The following is a 27604-nucleotide window of genomic DNA, read 5'->3' as shown; positions in this document are numbered from 1 at the left end:
GCTGTAATAAAATGATAAAATTATAATATTTGGTAAATTATTGTCATCAGAGAAAATAAAATGCTAGAGTGAAATGCTTAGAGGTTTCTATTTGATTTCAAATAACTATGAATAAATTATTTTAACAAAGTACCTCGTCTAATTCTCAGTCTGATGCGAAACTGATTAGTTAACATATTGTATGATGATTTCAAAATCTTCTGTACAGGCCGTCTGTTCCGACTATGTTATTAAGCATTTAATTTTGATTTAATAACATTAACCCCCTAACTAGGGATTGCAATACCGGTATACCGGGATACCGAATACCGGTATTTTGAGTCATTTGTGCAATTTTGTAATACCGGTATTCACAAGTTTAAATACCGGTTTTTCGGTATTTACTAGAAATTTTTAAAATTGTCTTGTAATTGTTTAAATTGTTCAGGGATCGCCAACATAGCAAAGTAGTATACGTTTTTGTTTTTATGTCTCCCTAACGGGCGAAATTGATTAGCTAATTAATGGCTTAACTAATTGCTTAAATCTAAATTAGCGAAACATGGATTGTCCCTGAAAGAAGATATTGTATCCATAAAGATTAATGGAGCAATAGTTATGAAACAAGTTGGAAAGTTGATTGGTGCAAATCAGCAATTGTGCTATGCTCATGGAATTCAGTTAAGAATAATAGATGTATTATACCAAAAAAATAAAGAACAGAAAAATCCAAATACTTTGGATATAGAAACTTCGGATTCTGACATTGAAGAGAGTAAGAATGAGAGTGATATTGACAATGAAGATAATGACAATGTAATTGTTGAAGAAATTGCTCATGAGGATGAAATATTAACCCATCAAGAATTGCTTCCTATAATTTAGAAAGTTCGAAAAATTGTTAAGATATTCAAACGTTCCCCTATAAAAAGGATATATTACTTAAATACATACTAACCGAAAATAAAACAGAATATATGTTAATATTAGATTCTAAAACCCGTTGGAACAGTTTACTCCTAATGATGAACCGATTTTTGAAACTGAGAAATCAAATCCAAAAAGCAATAATCGACTTAAATCTGTAAATTAATTTTTCAGACAGTGAATTCGACTTAATATCCAGAACTATATCATCTCTACTTCCAATAAAACTGACTACAGAGGCATTATGTCGGAGAGATTTTAATTTATTAACAGCTAATGCAACACTAAATTTCATGTTGCAGCACACATTACTATCTGAAGAATTATATATTACATTGAAAAATCTCACAGAAGAAAGGCACACCGAAATAGAAAATGTCTTACGGTATTTACATAATTAAAATGATTTTAAAAAGGAAAATGAAAAAGAAAAGAAAATAATCAATTCGAATCTGATTAAGTTTTTAGTCAATTTTCTTAACATTTTTTACCCACAAACCTATCCACATTCAAAAGAATTCTGTTCACTTATCGAAGATTATGATGACACTAATGCCGATAGTGAAAAGGAATTGTCTCTTGAACAAAAATTAGAATTGGCAATAAATAAAAAAAATTCAACGAATCAAAATACAATACAGAAATCAGCTATATCCAAAACCATCCGAAGAGAAATTGATTTATTTGAAGATTTAGAGGTAAATACTTGGAAAAAGTGAATCGCGCATTGCTAACAGTATCATCCACTAGCGTAGATGCCGAAAGTGAGTATTAGACAGCTGGTAATTTTTACACAAAATTACTTTTCAGGCTTAATGACAGTACAATTGATGCATTATGTTTTTTAAGATCACATTTCAAAACTTTGTAATAGTACCATAGACTAAATAGTGATATTTACACTTTTTTGTGATTTAAATAAATAAGTTGTTCCTTTACTTTTCTGTGATTTTTTATATACTGTTATAATTTATAAGTTACAAATTATTTTTTGTGATATTTACACTCTCTTATAAAACTGGCAAATAAAACAAAGAAACGCCTGTGTTTTCTTTTTTTTCTAAAATTTCTAATACCGGTATTAAAACCGGTATCAAGATCTAAAAAATACCGAATACCGGTATTGAAATTTTGGTCCGGTATTGCAATCCCTATACCTATTTTAATTAGTTGCCTAATTTCTTTATGAGAATGCTTTATTGCGCAGATGAATAGTTTTATTTTCTCTTATACGCAGCATAGAGAAAATATTTTAACTGTCAAACAATTTGAATTGGAGATTTTGAGGAATGTTCACGCTTTAGACCTCTTTGAGTTCGAAAAATACATTTTTAGAAAATGTCTGTCTGTCCGTCTCGCTTTCCGTTTGTAACAAAGATAGTTCAAAACAACTTTGAGTTTGATGGATGAAATTTGGTACAGAGCCGGCCTTCTCTTCACAGGGGCCTGGGTGCAAGAAGTCATTTGGGACCCTAATTTTTTGTAAAAAAAAAAAAAAAAAAATCTGAACATATATTATTAATGCATATTTATTTAATGTGTTTTTTTTGTTTTTGTTTTTTTTTGCTAATACATCAATTACTTAAGAAAAATTACAATTTTTTGCAATTTCTTTTTCGATGCTTAATACAACAAGTGCATTTAAGCGTTCTGAACACATGCTTTACCGAAGATAACTCTTTATTAATTTTAATCTGCTGAAAGACAGCTCAGCACTTGTTGTAGTAACTGGCAACGTAAAGAAAAGTTTTAACACAGTTAGTACATGTAGAAATAACTCGTTATAATTATTATTTAGTATGCATTGCAATATGTCCTGTGCGTTATTTACATCTCTTTCATTCAAAATCAAATCCCGTAGCAAACAAATTTCTTGGATTAGGTTTTCATTTAGATCTGTGTTATAAAACTTTTCAAAGTTTTTGGAACATTTCTCTAATTTATATTTTGTGTCTTGTGACAATGCCTGACGACAGCTACGCAAACATCTTCAATAGCTCTTCATCTCTCACTTAGAATAAATTTCAATTTTTGTGGCATCTTTGTGGTGGTATAAGGGTGTAAGACTGAAATCATGTATAAAGCTTAAAGGATAAATGCAGGAAGAAGGTATATAAATTATTTATATCAACATTTTTCAAAATATTAAGTTTTTTTATGTATAAAACAGATTCCTAATTAAAGATAAGTTTAACAGAAAATGAAAAAAGCTACAAAAAAAACTAATTATATTGTTATTAAATTTTAACAAAATGAATGATTGCATTTCAATTTCCAGGTTTTGAGCATTATTTGTGCCACTTGAAGCTTCAATTCAGTTTCTGGATACTGTTTATAGTAATGCACAGTAATTAAAGGTTCGGTAAAACTTAAGATTAATGTCCAGTTACTTGCAAAACATGACAAAATCGTGCCAACTTTCTGAAAACTCGTCAACAGTCAAATAAGAATGGGTCGATGGTCTGCCTAGCCAGGACTTATAATAGTTAAATAATATAGTTTATACATAATAGTTTAAGTATAGTTTTATAGTTTGCTCTTAAAATACTTTTAAAAAAATTCGAGCGAATCAGCACGTGTTAGATCTCCCAGAATCTAAGAAACTTATTTTTTTAAATAATATCACGCCTATGAGTTAACACAATTATTCAAAAGCGTTTTCAGCTAATGGATGAAATTTTGTATATGGTCTCTACTTCAGATTTTTAAATTTCTATCAAACTTTGAACAAAGTGCATTCAGAAGAAATTAGTCAATTCGGCTGTTCGAAAGTAATTTAACACGATACCAACAAAACGAAGAACGCTAAATGAGTAATATTTGCTGTACAGATTTAACATCTGATGATGTCGTATCCGCGTTACAACGGAAAGAGGGGGTCCAATAGCTTCTGAGAGTAAAGACCCCTCAGCATCGGAGGGCACAAGTCTCACTTCCAGCTCATATGAAGCGGCACTCACACACTCCCGTGCACAACCCCTTTTTACACGGGGGAAGGGGGTGATGTTTCACACACCTCACAGATAGAGTACAAGGGGAAGAACAACCATGCCCACACCAGGACTCGAACCCGGGTAATCTAAAGTATTTCAAATTTGATTGACCGTCTGTCGATCTGCTCGTTCACAAGCATTTAAGCGTAGTAACAGCTACTCAATCTGTTAATGGATCTTATCATTAAAATAGTTTGGTATGGAATTTTGAGTTTCATTTGGTTGACAAATGAGCGTTCAAAATAGCATATTCGGTTTTCTTCATTATTCTACGAAGCAGTAAAGGCTCATGTGAGGGATTTTGAAAATTGGTGCTTCTTGAATTGATGTTTTTCTCTGCATTAGTTTAGCGTGAATTTTCTTTTAGCATATTTTTGCGCATTCTTCTCTTTTTCTGCCACTTTTCTTTTACCTTCCACTTCCTTTGTTTAACTAATTACTACACTAATATGAGATGGCAATTTACCTCAAATACAGCACAGGGTAGCAACTTATTTCTTAACATATTAAGTTAAAAGGAAATTAGTTCTCAAATTTTACTCAACACATTTTTTACAAATTTCAATCTATTTCAACCTCGAACGATAGTATTCGTTTTAAATCCTTCATGAAAAATCCGGTTAATATTCGAAAAAGATATATAAATTAAAACCCGCATAATTTAATTAAATATTAACTTCCCACTTTGCCCCCTTCTAGTATTCTCTGCTTGATTATTAGATTTATTCCACTGTTAACTTAGTAATAATCATTGGTTATATTTCAGTTGTTATTGGATGCAGAATGTTTCAACAATCACTCTTATTATTGTTGTTAGCAGAAATATTACTGTTTAATGTTAAACAAAGGCACAAAATGCAAACAATATAATAGATGAAACAATGAATCCACCTTCTGCTGCTCTGTTAAGAATCATTTCTCTTTTTGCAACTGATCGTTGTGTGACTTTTTTTTGCTGAGCTATGCTTGGTGCGTTTTGTGTACATTTCAATGGGGCTACGGCCATCATTGGATGGATCGTCTTTTGGACGATCTTGGAACTGTTGAAATATTACATGTTCCCTCACTTACCCTCAATCGGAGATCTGTTTTTAGATCCCGATTTGGATCAGGATGTTTATACATCACCTGATCCACCTGCGACTAGAGTGGAATCCGTCCCAGTGGTTCGCTCATACATGGTATTTAGGATTTGCCAGGCTTTAGAACTTCCTGCGAAACTGGCTCCATCTGCTACCCAGAAGTCAGATATCACTGTTGTAGAATCCTATATGGTCTACAAGCTGTGTTCTGCTTTGGGTTTGCCTGCACGGATGGCTCCTGTCGGAGTGCCAGTAGTAGAATCCTTTGCGATCTACCAGTTCTGCTTAGCCTTGGATATTCCAGTGAGATACCGGTCGCAGAAGGACGCAGTTTAACATCAAAACTGTCGTCGGCTGCCCGATGCAGTTTTCAGATCAGAACTGTCTTCGGATGCAGCGATGGAGGGTGGGTGGGCGGGGAACGAAAGTAGCCCACCTCCACGTGGTGTTCCCTGGGCAACGGTGCAGTTCTCTGGAATTGCACCGGCTAAGAGGCTACTCAAGTGTGAAACAAATAAATAAAGAACATTTTATTTAGTTGGACAAAACTACACATCTACTTTTTGATTTTGCGTTTTAATGCCCCAAAATTTCATTACAAGCATCAAATGCAGAACGTGTATTTATGGTAGCAACAACTTCAATGTTTTTTAGATATACATAAGAATTGTATATTTTTTTATCCTAAAAAAAAAAAGAATTTAAAATATGTATTTGACAAAGAATTGTTGTAGAACTCAAACACACAGAAAATCAGTAAAGTTGGCAATCATAAATCTGATGGAGAAATCTTATAATGACTTGAATTTGAAAAATTATAGTGACAAAATTTACAAATTCATAACATAATTCGTCGCCATATATTTATAGCCAGTTATGACAAAGTAGATTAAAGGTCTTATGGTCACAGCCGGCCTTCTCTAAAAAGGGGCCTGGATGCAAGAATTCATTTGGGGCCTTTATTTTTTGTAAAATAAAATAAAAAAATAAATACAAATCTGAACATATATTATTAATAAATATTTATTTAATGCGTGATTTTATTTTGCTAATACATCAATTATTTTAGAAAAATTACAATTTTTTGCAATTTTTTTTTATGTTTAGTACAACAAGTACATTTAAGCATTCTGAACACATGTTTGACCAAAGATAATTCTTTATTAATTTTAATTTGCTGAAAGAGCGCTCAGCACTTGCTGTAGTAGCTGTAGTACAGTGTTAAAAAATAACATCTAAATTCCTCTACTGAGTTATTTTTTTATAACTTCGGAACATAATCTTTTCCTTTTTCGAATTCAGGGAAAGGAAAATGTTCAAATTATGTGCTAGCACTTTCGATGCTCCAAAAAATGTGTTAAAGTTTGTTCTTAAATTTTGGATTTCAGTTTTAATTTTATTGACTAAATTGAAAACCGAGTCAAGAACAATTGTTTCTGCTTGAAATAGTTTATTGATAGTGTTAATTTTGGAAAATATTGTAAACTAATTGTAAACTGTAGTTGTAACTAATTATAACTAAAAACTAATTGTAACTAATTGTAAACCGTAAAAATATTGTAAAATAATTAAACATAAAATAAATGATATTTCTTGCACCTTATAAACTTTTAGCTTCGGATCCCGCTGTATTATCGTTACTTACATCATTTAAACATCAATAAATTCTTCTAGGGCCTTACAAGTTTGTTCAATATACTGTGTATATACTGCTTTTACGTAATCTATTTTAGCTTCTCAGAGAGTGTCACATAATGGTTTAAGAGTAATGTTTAAATGCTTTGCAGAATTCCCCATCTTTTTCTCATTGCAGAAAATAAGAAATATAAATGTTGTAATGTCCCAAAAAGTTTTTTTTTACTGTATATACTGCTGGAAGCGGCTTTACAAATTAATAAATTAAAGAAATGTGATAGGCAAGAAACATAAATTGCATGTGGATTTAGAGAAAGTATTCTAATTTGTACTCCTTTATATTTCCCTTCCGTATTACTACCATTGTCATATGCTTGCCGTGTACAATTCATAATATCTAAATCAAGCTCAGTAAATCTTTTCAATAAAGTCTTTGTTAGTCCCTCTGCAGTCACATCAGTTACTTCAATAAACCCTATACATGATTCGTTTATAATAAACCTTTTCTCTTCAAAATTTACATATTTAATAATGATTGAAATTTGTTCCTTATAAGAAATATCAGGAGTACAATCCATTTGGACACTATAGGACATGGCTGCTTTTATATCATGTTTAACTTTGTAAAGGACTTCATTTCCTAATGCAAAGATAATTTGTTCTTTTGAAATGCACAATTCTATTTTTCGAATTTATTATTTGGTTCATATGATCCGTTAGCATAGGGTCGTATTTACTTAATAATTCGATCAAACATAAAAAATGTCCATTATTAGGCTATCTTTTTATTTTGCGATTTCCTCGAAGTGGAAGATTAGAAAAATCGAACAATTAAACTTGATTTCTTTTACCAATAGTTGAATGTAAATTTAGTCATTTTAGTAATTCTTCCAAAGCAATAAACGAATTAAAATGACAACTAGAACACTCATGATTAGGGATTGCAATACCGGTATACCGGGATACCGAATACCGGTATTTTGATCCATTTGTACAATTTTGTAATACCGGTATTCCCAAGTTTAAATACCGGTTTTTCGGTATTTACTAGAAATTTTTAAAATTGTCTCCACTATATGTTCAGGGATCGCCAACATAGCAAAATAGTATACTTTTTTGTTTTTATGTCTCTCTAACGGGCGAAATTAATTATCTAATTAATGGCTTAATTAATTGCTTAAAACTAAATTAGCTAAACATGGATTATCCCTGAAAGGAGAAATTGTATCCATAATGACTGATGGAGCAACATATATGAAAAAAGTTGGAAAGTTGATTGGTGCAAATCAGCAATTGTGCTATGCTCATGGAATTCAGTTAGGAGTAATAGATGTATTATATCAAAAAAATAAAGAACAGAAGGATCCAAATACTGCGGATATAGAAACATCGGATTCCAATTTTGAAGAGAGTAAAAGTGAGAGTGTTATTTACACTGAAGATAATAACAATGTAATTGTTGAAGATATTGCTAATGAGGATGAAATATTAACCTATCAAGAATTGTTTCCTATAATTTATCAAGATCGAAAAATTGTTAAGATATTTAAAAGTTCCCCTATAAAAGATGACATATTACTAAAATACATACTAACTGAAAATAAAACTATATATGTTAATATTAGATTTTAAAACACGTTGGAACCGTTTACTCCTAACAGCACACATCACACTAGAACAGCACACATCACACTAGAACAGCACACATCACTATCTGAAGATTATATATTATATTGAAAAATCGCACAGAAGAAAGGCATATCGAAATAGAAAATGTCTTATGGTATTTACATAATTCTAATGATTTTAAAATTGAAAATAAGAAAAGAAAATAACCAATTCAAATCTGATTAAGTTAGAGTAAAGTTTCTTAAAATTTTTTTCACACAAACCTATCTACATTCAGAATTCGGTTCAATTATCGAAGATTAAGATGTTACTACTGTCGATAGTGAAAAGGAATGGTCCCTTGAACAAAAATTAGAATTAGCGATAAATAAGAAAATTTCAACGAACCAAAATACAATACAGAAATCAGCTATATCCAAAACCATCCGATAAGAAATCGATTTATTTGAAGATGAGGGATTTAGAGGTAAATACTTTTAAAAAGTATATCTTGCATTGCTAACAGTACCACTAACTATCATAGATGCCGAAAGAGCGTTTTCGACAGCTAGTAATTTTTGAACAAAATTACTTTTCAGGCTTAATGACAGTACAATGGATGCATTATGTTTTTTAAGATCACATTTCAAAAATTTGTATTAGTACACCAGACTGAATAGTGATATTTACAATTTTTTGTGATTTAAATAAATAAGTTCCTTTACTTTTTTGTGATTCTTTATATACTGTTATAATTTATAAGTTACAAATTATTTTTTGTGATATTTACCCTTTCTAATAAAACTGGCAAATAAAACAAAGAAACACCTGTGTTTTCTTTCTTTTTCTAAAATTTCTAATACCGGTATTAAAACCGGTATCCCGGTATTAAGATCTAAACAATACCGAATACCGGTATTGAAATTTTGGTCCGGTATTGCAACCCCTACCCCTAACTGTTCTGCCTCTTTCATAATCTAATTAGGTGTCATCTCCAGCTTCTTGAAAGACCTGTCTTACCATTTCAATTAAAAATCCATGGAATACTTACAACATGTAGATTATGTGTAATTTCTGTAACGAAATGTACTAATTTGAATGATTTAATTTAGGCTCAAAGGTTTGAAATACTGTGATTCTATGACCGTTCAGTGAGCGAACACGATGATTAAGGGGTTAATAAAACTAATCCTTATTTGAAGTATTTATGGAGCGTATTAAAGCAAATTTTGATTTGACATATAATCTAGATTATATGTTAAATCAATTCTTTATATTCATTCAGTCAAAGGCAGGAAAGAGTTAAATTGAATTAAATATTTTTAACTCCATCATTTCCTTGGATACAGATTTCTGTCAATGAACATAATCTGATTTAATTATTTTTATCGACGATGACCGCAGAATCAATCACATGCCAGGATTCGAATGCTTGATTTCTTTTCGAAAGTTGTAACAATTTATCTTGGTACAAATTTCAACGAGGTGACAAGATTAACAGTAAATATTTTTATAATCAGTGTGTTGTAACGAATTGTTCCGTTGAAAGAGCGTCTGCTAGAGAAACATCACACTTCATTTATAATATTTTCGCATCGTGGGTGCTGACTGATACGCATCATGTTCACTCAGTGGCAGTTTCGAATTAATCACTAGGATGGTACTGGATGAGGTGAAGAAAGATGAAAATGAACAGCTATTTTATTTTATTCTATATTTTATATATCTTTTACATAAAATCGTCGTCAATATGTACTTAAGTCGGTTGAATCAAATGAAATCTAACTCAAGCTTTGAAAAAAAAATTTATAGAAAAACCTAGATGATTAATAAGATGATACTTTTTATTTCCCTTTACTTCACAAAAATACTATATATTCCTAGTCATTATTAAATCAAAATTTTATTAGCTAAGAACTTTTTTTTTACATAAACTACGTCTACGCTTGTATATGTAAGCTACATCCACTCACTCTTGTATATGTAAGCTACTTCCACTCACGCTTGTATATGTAAGCTACATCCACTCACTTGTATATGTAAGTTACTTCCAGTCCTATATATGTAAGTTACTTCCAGGCCTATATATGTAAGCTACTTCCACACTTGTATATGTAAGCTACTTCCACACTTGTATATGTAAGCTACTTCCACACTTGTATATGTAAGCTACTTCCACACTTGTATATGTAAGCTACTTCCACACTTGTGTAGTTCAGCAACGGATTGTAAAACCCTCCGCGTTGATGCGCATGCGTTAGGATGGGTTTAATTCTTCAAAATAGGAGTGAAAGGAAAGATGAAAGGAGGAGATGTTTACATTTACTAGTATGTAATAGGGAAAATCCAAGGTCAAAGGGAATACCTGAAATGCACTCCTCGTTCCGCGTCTCACCCCTTCATGAGATGGAGTCGTCGAAATGTGGTCGTCTCAGAATCCGTTGACGACCTATATATGTAAGCTACTTCCCCGCTTGTATATGTAAGCTACTTTCCCGCTTGTATATGTAAGCTACTTCCACACTTGTATGTGTAAGCTACTTCCACACATGTAGGCGAATGTACATATAAATAGACAGTTTATTCTTTGAACGGACTTACTCAAAATTTCACTTAAACGAATTGATGCGTTTTTCAGATCGTGTTTACATACGTACGAAAGTACATACAGAACAGATAATCAATCCCTTAAGACATGTGGCTCAAAATTTGAGTGAAGAAAAACTTTTCTACACTTTAGATGCTAAAATTGTATACCTAATTTCATTTATCTAAATCATTGTGTGTTTGAATTCCTACGTTGACATAAATAAAGTACAGATGGACGCATGATCACACCTTTCATGAATTTCATTCATAATTTGATACATTTCTATATTCCAGGCGCTAAACGGATAACCGAATTTTATTCATTTAGTTATTTAACACTCCATTAGTCGCGTGTTTTTTCAAACAAATGTGGTAAACTAATCAGATACGCAAATATACAAAGTTAACATTAGTAAATATTATAGCTCAGTAACAGAATAATACAGACATATAAACACAGTTTAAAGTGCACACAAATAAAAACACAGTAACTTTTTTCCAAAACGGACTATTAAGATAGCAAAAAACAATTTTCTCTCAGACATAGCATCATCTTGTTATTGAAAAAAGAAGTAATCATTTATCACCATTAACTTAGGGGCAACTAACGGAAAGTTAGATTTTGTATATGCCGAATTGTATTTAGGAAGATAGAATAAATTGTCTATTGGAATAGAATAAATTGTATTGTGATATACATTAATTCCTAGGAAAATGCTTAATAACCCGTTGTTCTTCATTAATGCATTAATAACCTGTTGTTTCTATGATATATTGGATGGAATAAATTGTCTATACTACTATGAATAGAAATCTTAAAAAATTTGATAGATGAATTTGATTAATTAATTTAATTTCTTAAAAAATTTGATTTCTTTTAAATTTTGATTCGCTTTGTGGTTTTTATACCAAAAATACAGATTAGGTATAAAGACCACATGTTGAATTTTACCTATCTATCTCAAAGTGTTTTTGAGCTATCTTATTCACACAGATATAATTTTAAAAGCATATTTTTTGAATTTAAAGAAGTTTGGGTTTTGAAATGCGTTGTTCAAACTCAGTATACGAGAAAATAAAACGTCAATGTTCCGCAAAAGAAAGATGCCTCTAATGCTACCAGTAACTACAGTTGCCCATCATTATAATCCTAAAACAAAGCACAATAATAAGTTAAATCTTCTGCATCATCCCGATTTCGTAACATTAAGCGTTGATTTCCACCTCACGCTTATTACATGTCCCACTCCAACTGGCCACTCGAAACCTCAGAGGTTGGCCTATCGTTTATCCCGTTACAGAACCGGACAGATCCAATAAACCGGTGATAAATGCACAGTCTTGATGGATCTTCTGCAACGAGAGAAGTTCGGCCATCTTGAAACAAAAGCGGGGGCCTTCGCTGATATCATTTCTGCTGTGATTTATTGATATAAATGGGCTGAGATCTTCCACTGGTGCCACACCGAGAGGTCGAATCAATGAATGCAAATCAAGGTTATCATTCGCAGCGGGGGAAATACGAGTACTTGATGTGATTAAAGATCGTGGAAGAAGATTCTTCAAGTTGCGACAGAAGATTCCAGGGGCTTGGTGGAGTAACTAAGTTTCGCGCGCAATTAGTTTCGTGGTTTTGATGAGTGGAGGAGTTGATGATATAGTTGGTGCTTCAGTTATAGAGGTGTGGGAGTTGTTGGTTCGGAATTTTTCGATCTGTTCGGCCTCCTTTCGTAGCGTGACGAAGAGTAATGAATTTGTTGCGGTGTGTGAGTAGAATAAAATATCACTTTGGAGTTCGGAGATGTGCTTAAGAAAGAAAAGAATACACGATTTTAATGGATTCTAATATCAAATTAAGATGAAAAATTGGAAGTTTTATTACGAATGTAAACACGACAGGGGTTCTGAATGGATTACTTAAAAAAAGAAAATGATTTGATTTTTTTTAAACTGAAAATTGATAATATTTTATAATTGATTTACCTTTATATTTAAAAATTTATTAATAATTTTAACAACGATAAGATGGAGACACGCATTAAAACCAATGTGAATGGTTTCCCAAAAACTTTCTCTCATACACTCTAATAAAGGTGTCATTTCAGATAACGCTTTGCATAGTACTGGCATACAATAGTTAAGAAATATATTAATCTTTGGCGGGAATTCAGCATTTTTACTGAATCTATCGTGTCATTCTTGGCTAGTTATTTGGCGATTAATCCCTGGCATCCGGTAACAGTATCCGAAAATCGAATTTGTGTTTTAAAAACATTTCTTCCAACCGACTGAAACAATATTTTGATACAAAAATACATTCTTCGATATATTTATGTCACTACTTCTTTGAGTTATCGCGTTTACATACTTCTGACAGTACAGACTGACCAACGGTCAATCCCTTATTGGATTTGGCTTAAAATTTGAAAGATGTCTAGACTATAGATGTTAATTCTATGTATCGAATTTTATATATCTAGTTCTCTTCGTTTCGTAGTTATCGTGTTAAATTATATTCGATCAGCCAAATAGATAGACTTCCTCTAGACTTTGTGCAAAATTTGATAGACATCTACAAATTTGTTGTAAAACTTGTTAAGCAAATTTCAGCCGTCTAGTTCAAAGCGCTTTTGAGTTATCTTTGTCAAGGACAGATAGTTTCCAAAAATGTATTAGCGATTTCTATGCTTTCTCTATACTATATATACGCGAAATTAAAAAGTGTTAAATAGTTTCAGATAGCGCATATTTATAAAATTATTAAAAAAATGAGAAGTATTGTTACAACATTACTTAAAAATATCTTTAAACGCAAAAAGTTAGATCAATTTTTAAAAAATTTAATCAAATTTTAAAAAAATATTAGTGAACACCTAGAACTCAAAAATTAACTACATATTAAATTTCGTAGCTTTAGACCTAAACCCAGCCTTATAGGCTATTTTGCATAATTTTTAATCATTCATGCTGCCATTAGTGTAACAAGGGTAAAGGGCATATTAATTTTTCGTCCTTCCATTATATTTTATTCAAAAAATAACCTAAACACACTTATGCTTTGTGTTCATAGTACATTTAAGCTCACATTCTAGAGTATCAATACTCCCTTCTCCCACTCCGAACTTGCTGCATCCCTCCACCATGTCACATGATGGATTTTACAGACCATATCTCAATCGTCTGTTAACAGTACCATGTCAAAAAAAAATTATTCAGAAGTTTTAGACATGTTGGTTGCATTTTTTTCCTCTGACGTTTATTCTTTGGTGATCATTTGTTTGGCAATCATAAATGTGTCAAACACAAAAAAAAAAGGGGACAAAAAAAAACCCCTTGAATAAAGTCTTCAATGCAAATATGCTGAGTCTAATAACTATACAGAAATCTTCACATGCTTTGATACATTACTTATTACTTAATTTCCAATGCCATCAAAGAACTTATTTTTCCAAAACGAACATATTAACATTAAACATTCCTATATTAACTATATGACAAATTCAGTTGCCATTAAAATTAAATTATTCAAATACTCAAAAAGTAAAAGGTCGTATGTCAAATGTTAACTATCCACCTTACGACCTTACAGCCATATGTTAAATATATGATGTATGAACTTTTGCTCGTTGTGAAACGATGCATTAAATGATCTAAACAAAGTTCAATTCATGTTTATATAACTACTACAGAATATAAAATGGTTTTTTAATTCTCACTAGTGCAACTTTAGATGATTTAATGCCTAAAATGAATAAACCACAACATGAATTGATGGATAAAATGGAAATATTGAAAAAAGTCTGATTTCTTTAAAAAAAAAAAAAATAGAAATTCCAAAGTTGACAGAAATTGTTAGTTTTCCATCAATTGAAAATTTAAGAATTATTTTTTCTTGATGGTTTTATGTTTTAAAATATCCAATTTACTCTACAAAAATTTTTAGAAAAAGAACTAATACAAAACCATATTTGTATGAATTTACAAATATTTAATTAGCGTTACAAATATTTAATTAGAAGATATATAAAAAAAAATATTTTTACTTACATGATCTGAACTTGGGTTAAACCTTCAAAATCATCAGCTCGAATCACAGTTATGTTGTTTCCTTCAAGATTTCTAAAAAGAAAAGAAAATTTTTAATATATGTGTGTGTAACATAAAAATATGCGACAATAGTTTCTTTAAAAAAAAAAAGAAAAAAAGAAACAGAACTTGGTATTAAAGTGGTAAAAGAATCTGCCACATTTTAATTTTTGTTGCCACAGAATGTTTAAAAGAACTTGGTATTAAAGTGGTAAAAGAATCTGCCAATTTTAACTTTTGTTGCCACAGAATGTTTAAAAAGTTTATTACTTATTAAATCGTATGAATATAATATGCCATCAATGCATCATTTAGATACGAATAAATAATGTCACCAATAAATTATTCAGAGGCAGAAAAAATATATGTAATACTTTTACAAAAAATAGGCCATAGATATATTATTCATACGTGCAATCAATATATCATTTACATTAAAGGAAAATAAGATTTCATAAACGTATTATTTAGATACAGGGATATATTTTTAGATAATTGAAAATATATCATTAATATACAATTCAGATATGGAAAAATATACGCCATCAATACATCATCCATATACAGAAAAAAATATATGCCATCAATGTATGAAAAACTATGCCATCAATGTATTATTCAGATACGGAAAATATATGCCATCCATCAATGTCTGAAAAATATGTTATCAATGTATTATTCAGATACGGAAAATATATGCCATCGATGTGTTCTTCATATTTTTCGATGTGAAAATATGTCATCGATGTATTATTCAGATATGGAAAAAAATATACCAACAATGTGTTTATTAAGATTTGGAAAGAATGCTATAAATTTATCATGCAGAAGTGGAAAAAAGTCATCAATGATTTATACAAATATAGGAAAATATACCCCATCAATATGTCCTTCGCAAATGATAAAAAATATTATTTTTTCACAAAAAATGCAATCAATATACTATTCATAAAAAGAGGAAAACAATATGCCATATATTATTCAGACATAAAAGAAAGTATGTCATCAATTTATCACTCAGATATGAGAAAAAAATACACCATCAATATATTTTTCAGATACAAATGAAAGTATGTCATTATATTATTAGGAAAGAAAATAATATGTCATCCATTTATCACCCAGATACGAGAAAAAAAAAATATGCCATCAATTTATTATTCGAAGAAAGAGAAAGTAAATGATAATTAACATATTATTTACATGAAATAGCATGCCATCATTATACTTTTCAAATGTTCAGAAAAAGATAAAAGAAAATTATATTCATGGATAATAATTTTTTTGTTTTGTTATGTGGAACGAAAACCTTTCCTTGAAAACGTAACCATCCATTTAATCTGAGTTTCTCAATTCCTTTTTCAGAATGAACAAAAGAAGATAAGTAAATGAAACATTCTAAGATCTAATTTCTAGAAAAACTCATCAAAAATGCAAATCACACACAGCAGAAACCCATTCCCAACAACAAATTTAATTGAAAGCAGAGTATAAAAGTAATGAAAAGCTATTCGTTGTAGTGATAAAAGGCTGTCAGAAAAGAAGAGGTTATTAACAACAGCGAAGCCCACACGTACCAGAGCAAAATTGTGGGAAATAGCTCAAGCCACGGGCGATGTTGTTGTTACCAAAATTGAATGACCTTGCTACCTTTGACTTGGAGTGTAAAGTCATAGAAGAGTCTATCTCCAACGTAGGAAGATGTTTCAAGCGACTCGATTCGTGTTTTCAGGCTTTTTGAGATAAGAACAAAACTATAAATTTTGTACACGACCTTTAATTTATATTTCGTTCTTTCAAATCAAATCCAGTATAACAAGTACGTTTATTCAACAGCCAAGCCATTAAATACAAAAAAAGGCTTAGTATTTTAATTGTACTTTGCAAGCCCATGTTAAGGAAGTGTGTAGGTTCGGTATGGGTGGACAGTGCGTTATAAAAAGATGTAGAGAAACAGGAGGTTAATAACTCAGCTTAATGATGCCGTATGCAGCTAAATGAACTAATTAGCGATAATGATTCAGTCCTTATCTTAATCATTATTAAAATACTGCACTCTTTTGATGCGTAATGAGGCACTGTCTTCAAGGTTACTAGAAAACAAGGTGGAACGCAATGTTATTTAGAATTTTATATACTGTATTTTTCTGTTCAGATCATCTACTGAAGGTGCAATTGATTCTTTTGATTACGATGTTTCTATCGGCGTTCCATTTTTGAATATTTACTTATCTCAACATTTTCACATGTTTTTCTTTATTCTACTGTAACTTTCATATAATTTTAAATGACAATGGGAACCAGCACGAATGGTCTCCACAAAACTTTCTCGCATAGTCTCTAATAAAGTCGTTATCTCACAGAATGCCTTGGATAGCATTGGCGTACAATAGTTATGAAATATTAACCTTGGGGGGGGCAATTTAACATTTTTACTAAATCTGTTGTGTGATTCTTGACAATGTTTCGGCGATTGACCCTTGGAATGCGGCCAAAAGTATCCAAAACCATTGCACTTTTGAGTTCTCGCATTTACATGCTTCTTAAAGTACAGACAGACAGACGGTCATTCCCTTCTAGGATTTCGCACAAAATGTGGTAATCATCTATACTAAAAATCTTAAATCTTTTTTTAACCAAATTTTATCTATCTAGCTCTTTTCGTTTTGTAGTTGTTGCGTTGGCTTGTGTTGCTGCCAGGCAGACTTTCTCTGAATGGAGTTTGCACAAACTCCGAATTTAACGTAACTTAATCTACAAATTTGGTGTAAAGATAGTATATCAAACATCGTCCGTCCAGATCAAATAATTTTTGAGCTATTTTTATCACAGACAGACAGACGAACATTGTCCAAAAATGTTTTCGATCTCAGGAAAGTCTAAAACGTGGAGATTCGTCAAAATCTGGAGTTTAATAAATTTTCTCTATACTATGTATACGAGAAAGTAAAAAAAAAAGTGATGTATTTTGTTCCTTTATCTCTAAAAAGTTGAAAAAAGAATAAGTATGGTGAGAATAAAAATTAAATTTTATTTTTCCCATTTCCCTCGTCTTTTACCAGTTAAAAAAATCTAACTGTACTAAAGACGATGTTAAGAAGAGATAATTTAGAATCCGTTTGAGGACATTTCATTCATAGTTAAAGGGCTTGCTGATCTATAGCTAAGAACCAAAAGAATAATATGACGATTAAGATAAGTATGACGTAGATATGACGATTAAAGGTTATAATATGATATGACGATATCCGGTTATTGCAATTCTATATGCAGAATTTAACAATGTAAATATGTTACAAAATCCATCCTTTTGCAATTTAACGAGAAAAAGTCCGAAGTCAAAGACCTCTTTAAGATCCCTCCCAGCCTAGATAGTCCCCAAAAAGTTAAATTTAATCTAACTCTACTGCATTTATTTGGTTCTGAGGTACAAAAATAACGTTTCATTCGTAGGTACAGTACTTATAAATAATCGCTTTAGCATTAAAATTTACTAAGAAGAAAGAAATAATCCAAAAATGTGGAAACGGGAACAGGGACTTTCCCACAGATTTGAATCCTCGCTGAAAAAAAAAGGCATACATTCGGTGGGCGGCAGAGAGGAGTGGGGATGTGGAGGGCTGGAAAACGTGTCCGTCGGTCACGCATTCCACCTGCATCGGAGGTGACCATCCGTTCCGGGGAGCATCGTGAAGACGAGGATGTCGCGTCGTGACCGAGAACGAAGGCGAAAATGGAATCAGTGTTAATTCGAGAAAAGCTGCTGGTGGAATTCGGTGAAAAAAAGGAAGATGAGTGGGGAAAAAATTCCATTTTTCACATGCCACATACACACCTCTTCTTTTATTATTGTTGTTGTTATTTTTTAAAGTGATTTTTGCTTAAGATGCAAGTAATGTTTAGTTTGGAGAGATTCATGGCCAAGTTCGATGAAATAAAAGTCCCCCCCCCTTCCTTTTAAAGAGGAAGTGAAACGGAAGAAATTATGAAGAAACAGAAATTCATTTCCAAGGTTGTCTCAAGGTAGTTTTATGAAATTTAGTTAAGTTTTTACTTATTTAACAAAATTAGAACAACATATTAAATCAATTTAAAAACACATCTCAGTTATTTATAAGACTTTCTAACAATCAGGAAGTTCGAAATGATTAAAATTTTACTATTTATGGAAGAAAATATTCCAAAAAAAATCAGCCTCGAAATATTTGTGGAATGAATGCTGTCAAATCCAAAATTCTTGAACTTGATTTGCTTTTGCATTGAAACTTCTTTGGTATTTAAATATTATATACAACACATTAATACCTGGACTGTCATGGAGGTTATCAGTGACCAGCATGCCCAAATAAATAGCATTGTAAGAAATTCAGCGCGGCAGTCAATGTGTTAAAATTATCAAAGTAATTTTTTAAATTTATTTATTTTAAATTTAAACTTCATGGTTGTTATTTCCTCATATACGTATATGCGAAGAAAGCGTACTGTAATCTTTAAAACAATATAGTCACCAGATTTTGACGAATCTCATCCAGACCATCCTGATTCCCATAAACACATTGATTACCAAAAACTGATCGTGATTGATTTAATTACCACACACTAATCCCGATTAAAAAAACATATTGATTACCAAAAATTGATCCTGATTGATCCAATTGCTACACACTGATCCCGATTACCAAAAACACATTGATTACCAAAAATTGATCCAATTACCACACACTGATCCCGATTATCAAAAACACATTGATTACCAAATTGATCCTGATTGATCTAATTACCACACACTGATCCTGATTACCAAAAACACGTCTGTGTCTATCTGTTTGTGAATACGATAAATAAATAAAAAATACTTTAAGATAGACTATGAAATCTATACGTGGTCGTGATACCAAATTTATAGATTCTTATTAAATTTTGAACGAAATTTATTAACAGGAAAATTATCTATTAATCTTTCCGAATAAAAGTGAACACGATAATTACAAAATGTAAAGAAATAAATAGATAAAAATTTTCACACTGTTTCAGCATCTAAAGTATAGCATCGGTATTAAATTTGGAATCAAATCCATCAATGAACTGACTGTCTGTCGACCTGTACATTCGTCTACTTGTAAATGCAAAAGCGATAACTGAAAAACGCAACGACTTGGATAAATGAAATTCAGTATGTAACTTTGTAACTAAATTTGTAATTCTGCGCCAGATAGAGGTGTCAATAGATCGCTATAAGTCAGCCATCTAACTCTCCGACCCGCCACGAAGGCACACGGATTTAAATCATAAAAACTGAATGACAGGACCGCCGCAACAGCAACATTGGCGGGAACTGTGGTTGAGTCCTAAGAGCCGTCACCGACCACGGTACAACCCTCCCCGAAAGAAGTACGTCCCATCACCGATGGGAGGAGCCAGATCCCCCACCTTTTTGTGTACCCTCCAGGGTGGTGAGATCCAACCACCATGCCGGAAACATCTCATCCTCATTTCGAGGTGCCCCCCAGGGGGAAATATATCGCTATAAAGTTGTCCAAAATGCATATTTGGCTTTCTTTGCTATAATATGAAACAAAATTTTCATGTGCGGGAATCTGAGACTAAAAAATTGAGGAATTATGGTCATTCAATGGTTTGCCAATTTTTATGCGGGAGGGTAGGGGGAGGGGTCAAATAAAATCGTTAATAAAGAGTATTAAAAAATTCATAGAGATTATTACTGCGATGATTTTCCAGGCTTTGAAGCTCCATTCTCGGTTTATTATCATTTTTTTCCCTTACGTTTTCAATTCGATATACATAGTCTAAAAACAATTAACCGGTAAAAATAATGAAAAAAAAAATGTATGAAAACTGAAATACCGAGCGATGCCACAAACATTTCAACATATTGTTTGCCAACAGATTGTAAAATCCACTGCGCTTTTGCGAGTGCGTTAGGATGGGCCTAATTCGTCAAAATAGGGGTGAGAGGAAAGATGAAAGTAGGAGAGCTTACATTTAACAATAAAGTAGACTCGATTTATTCGAAGAATAAATTAAAATAAAATAATAAGTTCAGAAACGACACAATGCTCACATGCACGTTAAAAAAGAATTGAACGAAAAAATATCTAATAGGGCGGGAATCGAAGTCAAAGAATGACGAAGAATTCCGGAAATACGCTCATCGTTCCGCATCTCACTCTTTACCGAGATAGAATTGAAAAGAGATCGATCGGCTTAGAATACTGAAACAAACAGTACGCTCCATAAAAAAATTTTTAAAAGCGTGAATCACAACAATTATTTACGCACCATAAAATTTTTTAAAAAGCGTGAATCACAATTATTTACGCTCCATACAAAATTTTAAAAAGCGTGAATCACAACAATTATTTACGCTCCATAAAAATTTTTTAAAAAGCGTGAATCACAACAATTATTTACGCTCCATACAAAATTTTAAAAAGCGTGAATCACAACAAATATTTACGCTCCATACAAAATTTTAAAAAGCGTGAATCACAACAATTATTTACGCTCCATAAAAATTTTTTAAAAAGCGTGAATCACAACAATTATTTACGCTCCATAAAATTATCTATCCATCTAAGTACATTTAATGATGTACATACAATATTTTATACAAAATACAAAAAAAAAAAAAAAAATGTAAAGGGAACAATTTAAACACCACATTTAGCAACTTAAAAAACTATTCCGTTAATATTTCAAGATATTCATTAAATGTGCTTGGATTGAAATTAAAATACCAGAAATTGTAAATATTTTAGCTGTCAAAATTTCAAATCTCAATGGGGGTGGAAATATGCGTTTTTATTTTATTTTATTTTTCTTCAGAACAAAACCGCTCCAAGTGAAACGCCTGCAACATTGTTTTGCGACTTTTTTCACCAAAAGAGAAAATGTGGTGGTGTGCAGGTGGGTGGTGGAGGGGCGACGGACGGACTCGTCTTTAGAGACGCCCAATTTGTGGTTTGTTTACGCAGAGGTTAAGTGGCAACGGAAGAAAAGAATCCCGCCATTTGAGTAGAGAGCGGACAAAGAACAGTCCTTCTCTGTTTACTCTGCGGTTGCGGTATGTGTAAATATTAGGCTATAATATTCCTCCCCCTTTTTTCTGTTCTTCCTTCAAGTGAACTGCGACATTCGTAGATCGCTAGTTACTCCGAGGTTTTTCAACAGAGGAATGTTTTATAGATGGGGTAAAAATGAGGAGCAATCAGCGGGAATTCTCACCTCTGTTGTTTCATGTACATTAGGGAGCGTTTTGCGCTTAGTTTGGTAATATCGAGAAAAGAGACTCGACTCAACTCAACAGATCGAACTCAAGATTTTGACGAATTTCCACCATTGAGACCTTGAATTTTGAAAACCCATTTTTGGAAAATATCTGTCGGTCTGTATCTGTGACAAAGATAACTCAAAAACGGGTTGAACCAGACGGTTGAAATCTGTAGTTTTCTATCAAATTTAGAATAAAAATCCGTCTGTCCGGCTCTTCGGTTATAAGTTAACACGATAATTAAAAAACGAAGAGAGCTAGATAGATAAAATGTGATACACAGATTCAATATCTTTAGTATAGAAGCTGACCAAATTTTGAACGAAATCTAACTAGGGGTTGACTGCCTGTCGCTCTGTACTTTCAGAAACATGTAAACTCAATAATTCAAAAAAGCAATAGCTTAAATATATCAAATTTGGTATGCGATATTAAGTGAAGTTTTATGTCAAATTTTTGTTTCGATCGATTGAGAAAAACGTATCTAATTCGATTTTTGGGTAATATTAACGCATGCCAGAGTTTAATTGCCAAATAATTATACAAAGATGACACGCTCGATTCCGTAAAAATGCCAAATTCACACCAAAAGTTGGTATTTCATAACTATTGTATGTCATTGCCATGTAAGACATTCGCCGGCATGACAAGTTTATTAGACAGAATGCGAGAAAGTTTTAAAAAGACCACTCAAGCTGTTTCAGTTATCGAATTAACATTCATTCTACTGGTTTAGTTTTTGTTTAGTTTAGTTATATTAACGTCCCATTTTAAAGCAACACTAGGGCTATTTTGGGACGGACCTCGTCATCTTGAACCTCGGTCAGATGACGAGAACGACACCTGAGATGAGCAAAAATTTTTGATGATTATAATGCTCTGTTATATTGACTTGCGAAAATTGCAGAAAATATCTTAAAATCATCACTATGATGACTTTGTAGAGTTTTTTAGAAAAGTATTATTTTCTGTAAATACGTTCGATAACAATCAGGTAAGTAAGAAGTTAAATCAAATTGATTTAAAGCATATTTCAAGATAAATTTTTCCAGTGCCTTCAATATTATTTAAGGAATTTATTTATATAATATTGAAATGTTCAATTCAGTGGTAAATTACAAAAAACTGTATAAAATGTTAAAATTAGTAGCAAATTATAAATTTACATTTGCTATCTTTCTGAATATCAATATTGAATTAAATATTTATATATATTTTATAGATATTAGATGTTTATTAGATTAAATATTTATAGTAATCACGAATTAATTAATGCTTTGGCTCGCAGCCTTTCCTTTCTATGCTAATAATTCTATTCTAAACGAACGCCATTTCAAATCTTTGATTCAATATGCAACACCGTTGAAGCATCACGAGTTATTAATGTTTATTTTATGGGAGTTCCAAACACAATGCCTTCTGTGATCATTACATTTATCAAATCTAACAACCAAATTGCTCAGCAGTGCTAATATCCGGATTACGTTATGAAGCACGTCCATAACATTCATCACTTCGGAGAATTAGAGCAATACAATAAATGAAGTTTAGGTGAAGACTTAATTCAAATATTAAAATTTAAATGCTATCCTCATGATTTAGAAAAAGAATTTTGGCGAAATTTTGCAAATATTTAAATAAATTTCAAATTATACTGGATTTAATTAAATATGGTTCTCAAATCAACGCTAATAAACAGAACTGGCACGCCACATATGGATATACTAATTGAGATTATATGAACTGCGCTTTCAGAATAGTTTTTAAGAAGGAAAATAACCAAGAATTTTTAACACATATGGAGCAAATCTTAATCTGATAGAGAAAAATCAGCGAGAGTGGTCTCATCAAAGCTTTCTCGCATACACTCTAATAAAGATGTTATACCAATGAAGGCCTCCCATGGCATTGGCCATTGGCGCACAATAGTTACGAAATATTAATCTTTGGCATGTATTTAGCATTTTTACTTTGGCGCATTATTTGGCGATTAATAATATCCAAAAATCCACTTTGTGCTTTAGACACGTTTTTCTCAACCGATTATAATAAAGATTTGACACAAAACTGCACTTGTAGTCACAAATTCCCAAACCAAATTTTTTTCTAAGTCACTGCGTTTTTAAATTATTGTGTTTGTGTATATGTTTCTGAAATAATAGACCGATTCTAATTGGACACTTTATTATAACGGCGTATTTATAAAGTGAAAAGCATATTGCTATCCAAGACTTTTTAAGAAGTAATTTCAACATATAGACAAATATGCACCATATTGATTTGATGTCTCTAAGCGTATGCCTAGGATCCTCTAATGGAAAAACCGCCTCTGTCTTTGTGAAAAAGCTCGATTAATAATAAAATTTTAAAAATTTTTACTCATTTCGTCAAAATCTGAAAACTTAATCCTTTCAGATACACCGAGTTTGGTTTGGGAATTAAATTATAGAATTTTATTCTTAAAGCTGCTAAATCACAAGCAACGGTTGATGATGATGATGCCGTGTACGTATTACCCCGGAAAGGGGGTGCAGTCGCTTCTGAGGGTAAAGGCCCCTGAAAACCCGAGGGTAGAAGTCTGACTTCCAGCTCATATGAAGATGAAACTCACACACATTCGCTTGCACAACCCCTTTTTACAGGGGAGCACATTCACACACCTCACAGATGAATAACACCCCTGCCCGAACCGGGATTCGAACCCGGGACGCCCAGATCACGGGGAAGATGCGCTACCTCTATGCCAGGACGCCGGCACAAGCAACGGTTCATTTAAAACATAAAATCTTTTTATCCTATTCAAATATATTGAATTAAGCGAAATGAAAAAAAAAAAAAAAATTTAAAATAGAATATGGCACTGGATGAAGATATTAAAGAAATTTATTCTTCAGACAGCTAAAAGTTTTGCAAAAGAAAAAGAAAAAAAAAATTCAAATTGGATACATACATTCAATAGAAAAGAAATATGCCTTTTGCATGCCATTTAACATATGTTTAAATGCGATATTAGAAAATTATAGCACTGTTTATCAAATAACGTCTCCACTGAAAAAAAAAAAATCACATTTATAAATATAAAAATGAATATTGTTACATTACTGTCCACTCTAAAGATGACGTAGAATGGTTTGAAAGAATAACAGCTTGAATTACAACCCCAGTCGATGATACTGCCTCTCATTACACGTCTGGACCACACACGCATTTCGAGCCAATATATTTTTTCCCAAGACTTCAGAGCAATACATAATCCCCCCATGATTTATTTGTATCAAACGTTTTCTAACAATTCGTTTCGGGAAGTCGACCTCCTTTCTCACCCGATATAAATTCCCAAATGTTCTCTTCCTCGGAAAAGAGTGGAGGCATTGTAACGGTTTGTGGAAGTTATACCAGAAGCGGAAAAAAACCGTCTTTGACATGTGAATAACTTTTGTTAAGCAGCTTAACGGCCACTTGGTTAAGTCATTGCTACTGAAGAATGAGAGAGATCTCAGAACGTGAGCGCGGAAAAATCCGGCATGGGATTTTGAAATCCGAGTTACTATTTATGTTGAAATCGGCCGTGAAATCCGCGTCATAAATTATAAATGATAGACATATAATCGTTTAAGGGGAAAAAAATTTCAGGAGGCTGGCTATACTTAGGTCAAATGTCTTTATAAAAGTTTCATTGTAGTTGAAGAAATAAATGTTATTATTTCTTTAGCATATAATGCCCAGTATGACCGATAAATATATATAGAGACTTTTTGACATCTAAATCAATGACCGATAAATATATATAGAGACTTTTTGACATCTAAATCAGTAATAAATTCAAAATATTAACCTAATGTAATAGACAAAAAAAAAATCGTCTGTGCATTTTTCGGTATCTCAAGTGTTTATTGACATCTAAATCGGTAATAAAGTCAAAATATGAACTAATATAAGCGACAAAAAAAAATCGTTTGTGCATTTTTTGGTATCTTAAGTGTTTAGTGACATCTAAATCGGTAATCAAGTCAAAATATGAACTAATATAAGCGACAAAAAAAAATCGTTTGGGCATTTTTCGGTATCTCAAGTGTTATTGACATCTAAATCGGCAATAAAATCAAAATATTAACTAACATAAGCGACAAAAAAAATCGTTTGGGTATTTTTCGGTATCTCAAGTGTTTATTGACATCTAAATCGATAATAAAGTCAAAATATTAACTAACATAAGCGACAAAAAAATCGTTTGTGCATTTTTCGGTATCTCAAGTGTTTATTGACATCTAAATCGGTAATAAAATCAAAATATTAACCTAATGTAATAGACAAAAAAAATCGTTTGGGCATTTTTCAGTATCTCAAGTGTTATTGACATCTAAATCGGTAATAAAGTCAAAATATTAACTAACATAAGCGACAAAAAATCGTTTGGCCATTTTTCGGTATCTCAAGTGTTTATTGACATCTAAATCGGTAATAAAATCAAAATATCAAAAGTCGAAAGTCAAAAAGTTAACCAGCGCCACCTGTTTTCAAGAAACGAACATTGTGGATCGATATTGTAATACTGATTAACACAAATTTAAGTGTTTCTTCTTGCACTTTATGAATACTGAAAATGTTTGTAACAGAATTGTCATGGTGTTATAAATAGTTGTCAAAACTTCGTATTTCATATTATAGTCTCTCAAAGATAGCGAACACAATAAACTGGATCCATAGTTAGTAATATTTCACCCTTGTTGTTGATTCTCATTAGCTACATCATTTAAAACACTGAGAAAAATCAACGAATCAGTTCTCCGAAGTCCAACCATCTCTGAGGTTTCACTAACTTTTATTTCACATAAAAGCTCATTACGTTTAGACATGTCATCAGTGGCTGCCGGTTCCCCATCACCTCTTATTTTTAATTCCCCTGCTTCAAAAAGTGTACCGATTTCTCTAATTGTTATTCAATATGAAAGTGAATGATCTTTTGATGACATGATCATACGTTATGAATGCTTGTCTTCTACACATACTTTAAGTTTCGACAAATAAACGTAAAATGGAACTTTGACAAAGCTCCCAGCTCCAACAACTTGAACGATACTACAAACATGGCTAATCAAAATGTTTTATGTTTACTGTTAAAATATAATTTAAAACTATAAAATAAATCGTTGTTATATTGTAATAAGAAGTAATTTCCAAACGACTAAGTTATACGTATTAATATGATGTAAAAATATTAGGTAATCGATAGCAGGTAGTAGCATTCAAATATTCTATATATTAAAAATGAAAGAATTCTAATATACAATTAGAAATAATGAAAGAATGCTAATATACAATTAGAAATAATGAAAGAATTCTAATATACAATTAGAAAAAAATGAAAGAATTCTAATATACAATTAGTAATAAGAAGTAATTCCACACGACTA

The 27604-nt window shown here is 31.8% G+C and overlaps 1 protein-coding gene across 4 annotated transcripts in view; it reads right to left on the bottom strand.

Annotated features, from left to right (window-relative positions):
• Positions 1 to 27604, bottom strand: part of LOC129971211 (protein slit-like) — a 482178-nt gene that overhangs the window by 301974 nt on the left and 152600 nt on the right. For all 4 annotated transcript variants that reach the window (XM_056084788.1, XM_056084790.1, XM_056084789.1 and 1 more), the window contains exon 2: positions 14861 to 14932. In XM_056084788.1, coding sequence (XP_055940763.1) covers positions 14861 to 14932 — 72 coding nt within the window. The remainder of the gene's footprint in view (positions 1 to 14860; positions 14933 to 27604) is intronic.

The sequence above is a fragment of the Argiope bruennichi genome, chromosome 6 (genome assembly GCF_947563725.1).
Source record: "Argiope bruennichi chromosome 6, qqArgBrue1.1, whole genome shotgun sequence".
NCBI lineage: Eukaryota > Metazoa > Arthropoda > Arachnida > Araneae > Araneidae > Argiope > Argiope bruennichi.
The sequence above is the reverse complement of the archived record's forward strand: the minus strand, read 5'-3'. Positions and strand labels throughout refer to the sequence as shown.